We start from the raw sequence: 7,615 nt of genomic DNA, 5'->3' as shown, positions 1-7,615 counted from the left end.
GATAGTCGCGAGTGTCTTGCCGTTAGCGTCAGGCTTCAAGAGATTGACACCGCCAGGAAGTAGCCGGGAATCTGTGATTGAGATAGTGAAAGTGAGCCTGATGTGACCAAACGCTAATTGCCGGAGACGACCGATCACAAGGAGGCCCCGTGCGCCCGAAGGCCCTGCTCTTCATTCCGGTCTTGTGTCTCTCTGCGGCCAGCGTGTTGGCAGCACCGACCGTCGGATCACTGCGCGTATCTCCGGACGTCGTACCGTTGTCGCTACCCACGACGGTTCTCTTCACTGTGCAGATCTCCGACGCTTTGCTGATCTCGGGCAGCGTTAACCTGCAACGCTTGGGGGCCGATGGCAAGGTCATCGCGACGCTCGGCGTGTTCCGCGACGATGGCACAGGTGGCGATGCGGTGGCGGGTGACGGTGTGTTGGCGGTGCAGGTTCAACTCAGGGAGAGCCTCTCGTCGCGGGTGAGATTCACGGCCTCCGCGGCGTTCAGAGGAAGTTTAAAGCGGGTCCAGTCGCCCGCGTCGATTGTCACCGTCGTTGGGTCGGGAGGTTTAATTGGGACTGGCGGCGGGACGATCGAGGTCACAGATCCAGACAGCGCGTTGCTTGGCACTACGCTTGCGATTCCTCGCGGTGCCTTGACTGCACTGACAAGCATCAACCTAAGCGGTCAGATTGAAGCGGACGCGGGTAGTGCGCCTCTCGTCCGCATTGAGCTGTCGCCGTCCGGAACCACGCTCAGTGTTCCTGCCACGCTGACCTTTCCATACGCTCTCCCAATCGACGCCGATCCGGCTCTCGTTCGCGCAGCCATCTACAGCCCTGCTTCGCCGCTGCGCTTGGGCATGTCTGAGCACTCCAGATGGGAACGACTGTCGCTCGTGTACTACGCCAACGGCACCGTCACTGTGCCCGTGTCGCACTTCTCCCTGTTGACTGCGGGATGGGAGCAGCCTGCGTACACGGTTCTCCATCTTCCCGGCAGGTACTTACAGAAGGGTGACCTGATTTACGCGCTCGCTTTGCTAGAAGACGACCCGCCTGGCAGCTTTGACTGGTTTCCCGGACACGCGGGACTCTACGTTGGCACTTCTGAGTCCGGCGACACATCGAACGACGGCGAGACGATCATCGAGTCGACGCCTGACTCGGTTGTCTTGCACGCCGAGTACTCGAACTTCCGAGACGCGTGGTACCACATCTTCATGGGTGCCCGGCGCCATCGCGACGGGCTCACCGATGCCGAGCGGACTGCGATCTCCGAGTATGCGCTCGATCAACGGGGCAAGCCGTGGGATCCGGTCGGCCAGGGCGACTCCGGCCAGCAGGATAGCTTCAGCTGCGTTGGTCTGACGGAGGCGTCGTACGATGCGGCGGGAAAGAGCATCATCCCGGGCTATCTGGAATTCCCGGCGATTCTGCCGATCCAGCAGTACGGCAGGACAGTCCCTGTTGACACGATCACGCTCAGCGCTGGTACCCCGATGCTGCCAATCCCGGTCCGTGGAGTCGCGAGAGACGGGGATTACTGGAGCGAGACCGAGGCGTGGGCCACCGGCGTGAGGACGGACCTGGGGATGTCGTTCGACGGGGGTGAGCTGACTTGGCCCGCGCCCGTGGCGGGGACGTACCTGCTCCGGTTCTACTCGAGCGGAACCTACAATGGAAGGAACTACACGACCGAGCAGGACTTGAACGTCCAAGTGCTCCCCGGCGAGCACCCGACCGTGTCCGTTCTGCCTGGCTGCATTCACATCGGCGACGATGAACAGGCGCTGGGAGGATGCCCCGCGGAACCCGTCGCTACACCGCTGAGGGTCACCGCACCGCCGGGCGGATATTGCGATGGTGACTGGGCCATGGAATTCGAGGTGGCCGGTATTCAGTCCGACTCCGCCGTCTGTGTAAACAATGGCTGTCGAGACATCCTTGCACTGATGAACCTGCCTGGGCTGCCCGACCCCAGCGTGTTCTATCGCGTGGTGTTTGCCAAGGACCTCGTCCGCCCTGGTCCGCCCGTATCGGAAACGGGCAACAATCGAATCATCTTCGGCGTCACGAATACAGGAGACCCCCAAGACCCCGGCCGTGACGATGTGTTCGTCCGGGCCGTGCGACTTGTCTGTAGGTGAAGCCGAGAACCTCGGCGCAATGAAGGTAGCCGTGCGGCCTCGCAGATATGGGTCCTTGTGTGCTTGCGAACTGGCATTGCCGGACTGACCTGTCCAGCAGGGCGATCACCAGTACATCGGGAGCGAAGCAAGATACTGCGGTCTATCGGAGGTGATTGGCGGTAGTCACCGATGTCGTCATCGAGGGCGTGGTTCAGGTAGACGCTGGCCTGGAGAACAGCTGGCAGTTCATCTCGCGGCTGTTTGCGGCAGTCTGGCGAGGCTCACACGGCGCTCTCGGGTTACTTCTGGCAAGGCAACAGAAGTGATTCAGCATGTGGATAGCGGAAGGAACTGAGTTGTGACCGGTTTCCATTGTTAGAGGACAAGACATGAAGAAGGCTATCCTCATACCAGTCCTGACACTTGTTGTCATTGCTGTCGGTGCCACCGTTTGGCTTCACGCTGCTCCGGCTCTCCCTCCTGCTCCCGCACCCACAGTTGGTGTACTGACTGTGACTCCAGACGTCGTCAGCGTCGGTACATCAACTCAGGTCACTTTCACTATCTCAATCACAGATTCCCGGCTACTTCCTGGCGGTGTCAATCTCTTGAAGCCTGACGCTAACGGCAAGACACTCGCGACTATCGGCGTGATGCGTGACGATGGCACTAACGGTGACGCTGTGGCTGGAGACAAGGTCTTCTCATACCGTCTGACCTTGACTGAGCCTAACACTGGACAGGTGTTCTACCGGGTATCCGCCGCGTTCAAGGGAGTGTTGGCGAGGAGCCAATCCAATCCGGTCTCCATCAGTGTGTGGGGTACACTCACCGAAACGCTCAACAATTCCGACAGATTGAGCCTAGCGTACCCACCTGATTGGTTGGCCTCTGCAAGCGACACTAGCGTAGTGATTAGCAACGTTCAACAGTTGAGCCCGTTGAGTGAACGCGCACTTCAGACAGAAGCCGTTTTTGTGATTAATGTGCTGCCCAATTCGAATCCTGAGAACCTGACTATTAGCCAGTGGTTCGACCAGCACTTCGCCACCGGCTTTCCGACTGATCTGATCGAAAAGAGGGCACTCTCTGTTGCTGGGCGTCCCTCCATACGGATAGAACTCACTGAAATTGGTCGTCGAGTGCACATATATGTGCCGAATGGCGTCGATGTCGTCGAGATTACCTATGGTCTGTACGCGTCCGCGTTCGTCAGCACATACGAGTCAATCCTGCGGAGTATACAGCTGTGACATGTCTACCAACACCAGTCGTCTCGCATTATCGCCGACTCCTCGTTTGTTTGACGGCACTCGCGGTCGTTCTGCTGACTTCAGCGGAGCCCCGCTCCTCTGATGCCGTGGATTTCGCTGTCAGCCAGATTGGCAAGCCATATGCCTTGGGTGCCACCGGGCCTAACGCCTTTGATTGTTCAGGACTGATACAGTCCGCCTATGCACAGGTAGGTGTCCAACTTCCTCGCACAGCGAGGCAACAATCCGAGATCTCGTTCGGCCAGCGCGTTACTAGCGACTTCAAGCGCGGCGATCTCCTCTTTTACGGCACCGATGACAACGAGCCCGATGCGGTGAGTCATGTTGGAATCTACGTGGGCAACAACCGGTGGATCAGTGCGCAGACTCCACTGCCGCAGCCTAACGGCGAAGTACTGGAGTCTGACACGACGAACCCGTATTGGGCTCCCAGGTTCGTATTTGGCGTTCGTATTGGAGTCGCGGCCCCACCGATTCCCACACCAGTCGCTACTGCTGACACGTATGCAATGACCCAGGGCACAACTCTGACTGTCCCCGCAAGGGGCGTTCTGGCCAACGACACTGTTCCAGATAATTACCTGTCCGTTACCTATTTGAACGTTCCTACAGGTTTCGCTGACCTCGGCAGTGGCGGTTTCAGCCTCACTCCTTCGCCTGACTTCTCAGGCACCGTCCAGTTCGCCTATTCGATTCATACCAGTGCTGTCGATAGTGCGACTGCTACCGTCACGGTTCAGGTGTCACCTGTGCCTGTCCCGGTTGGGACTCCAATTCGTCTTCCGGTTTCGATAAGTCCAGACGGAACGGTGAAGTTCAACTGCCCCCCCCGGTTACGACATTATTGGTTTCGAGAGTTACCAAGGAACTTATCCAGATACGAGCACGCACACGTCGATCATCAGCGTAGACCGGGCTTACTCGTGCTCGGGGCTCGGTGGCAACGGGTACTCGATGGAGGGCGTCTATTTGGATTGGACTGCCCCGATACCTGACGGCGATTACTGGGTCAGGATCAGCAAGGAATGGACTCAGTACGGCAGCACAGATTTTACACGAGAGTGGTATTACTGGACGGCGCGGAGAGAAGGAGGGGTGTGGAAGCTGATATCAGGTGTCTCCAATACCAGCAGCATTGACACACTCTCGGCTCCTTTCGGATGCTCAAGCAGTCAATCCGGCAACTTCCAGGGCTATCAGTACTTGGGGCAAGGCCTCACGGGCAGGCTGTCGGAAGTGGACCTGAAGATCCTGACACCCCCTCCGACGTACTACGGCAAGTCAGCCGGCGTCCAGATTCGGGAGAGCGACACCTACCTTTCTAGTTGGACTGACATCCGCACTTTCGCGACAGTTGTCTGGTCTCGGGGTGAGGCACCAATCGGAAGCAGTAACCGAATCGGCATTAGCTCATACGACGGGATCGTGCGTTTCGCGAATCCTGAGTTGGGCGGCGCCTACGACTTCCAGCCTTCGAAGTACTATTACCTAGTTCCGCTCTTCTTCACGTCGGACGGCGGGGGCATCTGCCAGAACTCGTACTTCTACGGAAGCCTGAACGGAACTGCGTACCGGTTCGGCGCCTTCTTCGGAGATCAGTACGTGAAGGACCTGTACTTCGACCTGCAAGGTCTGTCATTTGCTGGCACTCCATCCGTGCTGCCTGCAGAGGTCATCTACTGGCAGAGTAACTCCAGCACTTTGTCGGCCTCAACACCGTCCGTTGACAGCCCTGTGTTTCAAGGCATCGCTGGCGGTGCGGGAGCGGTTACATGGAGAATCCAGGACTTTGAACGAACAGGTGTCCTGGAAATGGCGATGTACGTGCGAGACCTGACGGCCGGAAAAGACTATCTCTGCGAAGGAGACGGCACTGGAACCTACGGGTATGCTGTGAGAGTCAACGGCGGGGACATCGATTTGACTTTCGATTGCCGAAGAGCGGCTTTGCATGGCGACATCGTCAACAACGGCCTTTCCTTCCAGGGGTTGCCGTCGGTTGCTCTGGATCCGACGCATACCTATACGCTCAGCCTGTTCAGGAACCTCGGAGTTGGCCCCTTCAAGTACTACGGCAGTTCTTCCGGCGAGCCATACGTTCTGTTCAAGGGTGCTGACCTCTTCTTCCAGGCAAACTCGTCCGGCGTCACAGCACCCCATCCTGGGAACTACTGGATTGAGACTCTCATCCATGATGCTTCGGACGGCACGTGGAATGTGAAGAAGGTTGCCATCGCGGTAGATGGCGATTTCTACAACGGGTGGGGCGTAGCCGGGCTCACTGAGAACATATGCAAGACGCTGGATCTCTCGTTCCCAACACACGGCGGTGCATGGAACGGGACACAGAACAACATATCAAATCCGTGGGGAGTGCCGTGGCAGGGAGTAACAGTTACCGCGGACCCGGTAGCCGGCACCTGCACGTTTGAGAATCCGAACGGCTTAGTTACGCTGGCGAATGGGACTGCTTACGACTTAGCATATTCCTCTCATAGCGCAAGCGGACAGTATCTGTGGCCTCGCGGGTTGCCATCGGGCCCAACACTTCATGGCGGAGGCTTCGGATACTTCACCTACGGCAACAATGCTGCGCCGACTCTCTCCTCTGAGATTGTTCAGGGTGCAATTGTCGTGTGCACCGACACTTCCTGCAATCCAGTGTTCAAACGATAGGCGCTGTAGTTTGTTCTCTGGTAACAGTCTGCTCTAGGTCATCGTGGACGCTGTTTCTTGGTAAGCGGTAAGGGAGCTACAGGTCCCGGGCCGGCTGCCAGTGGGCTGGCGTGAGGAACTCGATGTCGGTGATCTTTGTGGTCGGCAACCGCCGCAGGACGTCCGTCAGGTACTCCTGCGGATTGATGCCCCGCCGGCGGCAACTGGTGATGACGGTGTAGGCGACGGCACTGCGCCAGCCGGCATCGGGATGGCCGATGAAGAGCCACCGTTTGCGTCCGACGGCCGTCGGGCGGATATCGTTCTCGATCAGATTGTTGTCGATCTCCAGGCGGCCGTCCGCGAGATACCCCGTCAGCGCCTCGTACTCGTCGAGGAAATAGGCCACAGCCTTCCCGAGCAGGCTCTGGGGCAAGACGCGATCGTGGCTGCGTCGGTTTCGGCGACTCAACGTGCGTTACGAACGTCGTCCGTGTGTCCACGAAGCGTTCCTCACCTTGGCGTGTGCCTTGGTGTGCTGGTACTTTGTGAAACCAGGCTGTTAATTCCGCAACGCGCTCTTAGGACAACAGAGCGTGACGGGAGACCGGCCGGGCCCCTTGAGGGCGTGGCGCCTACCGCAACAGGCCATGTCGCCTATCTGTTCTGCTTCCAATAGCTTACCGACGCGCGGTAGGAACGCAAAGTGGTCGATGAAACGGATAGCCACCAGCTTCCGTGGGTTGTGCTTCAACCCAGACGCGGACGACCTCACGGTCAGCTGACTGCGCAGTCCAATTCGACCTTCATGTCGTTGTCGTCACGAGCCGTCCGCCACCGTCTCAACTTGAGTCGGAGGCCAGTCGTGCCGGCGTTCATCTGGCGATGCTCATGTCAAGACTGGCGACACTCGAAGAGATAATCGCGGAGTGGGGCTGGTGCTGCTGGCAGAGATCCCAGAACCTCGGTGGCGGCCTTTCAGCGATGTAGTTGGCGAGTCGGTCACCCTCGCGTAACGTCGTCCAGTTCCCAAGCGACTCACGGAAGGCCTCAAATACGTCCGCCTGGAGCTGCGCTGCTACCGCAGCCGCAAGACACCTCCCGACGCTCCGCCATGACGATGAGGACGTCGCTCTTCGCTCCATGATCGGGTCAAGCCACAGCGAGATCCTCAAGAGCCATTCGTCCTTCGCGTCCTTCGCGGAATCCGCATGGCAGGGCCAGTGTGCCGCCAATGCGCGCTTGAGCCAAGCGCTGACGTTCGGCTGGTGGTTCCAGTAGTCTCTCGCTGCATTCACACGGCGATCCCACCCGCACGTCGCGCGCAAACCCCGTCGCCCCGCCCCGCGTCACCGTGAACGTCGCCGTGTCGCCTCCCAGTTCGGTCGCCGTCGCATCCGTCGCCGCAATGTTCGCTGCCGGCTCGTCCGCGATCGTCGCCGTCGCCTCGGTCCCTTCTGCCGTCAGCACCACCGTCTCCGCCCCTTCCAGCGTCACGTCGACGAGTGGCGTCACTGTCAGCGTCGCCGACGCCTCTCCCGCCGGAATCCGCACAATGACATACGA

At 59.0% G+C, this 7,615-nt stretch overlaps 1 protein-coding gene across 1 annotated transcript; it reads left to right on the top strand.

Moving 5' to 3' along the window:
- Window positions 1–141: 141 nt before the first annotated feature.
- On the top strand, window positions 142–7,565 carry CC77DRAFT_1015013 (hypothetical protein; the record flags this gene model as incomplete). Its single annotated transcript, XM_018523940.1, has 8 exons — window positions 142–2,126; window positions 2,239–2,335; window positions 2,535–3,311; window positions 3,392–4,203; window positions 4,250–6,028; window positions 6,153–6,542; window positions 7,040–7,272; window positions 7,331–7,565. Coding segments are annotated over 8 exons (6,308 nt in total), but the record flags the coding sequence as incomplete, so codon positions are not given.
- Window positions 7,566–7,615: the final 50 nt, after the last annotated feature.

Source organism: Alternaria alternata (genome assembly GCF_001642055.1).
Source record: "Alternaria alternata strain SRC1lrK2f unplaced genomic scaffold CC77scaffold_57, whole genome shotgun sequence".
In the NCBI taxonomy this organism is placed as follows: domain Eukaryota; kingdom Fungi; phylum Ascomycota; class Dothideomycetes; order Pleosporales; family Pleosporaceae; genus Alternaria; species Alternaria alternata.
Note: the sequence above shows the minus strand (reverse complement) of the source record. Positions and strands in the feature narration are given on the sequence as shown.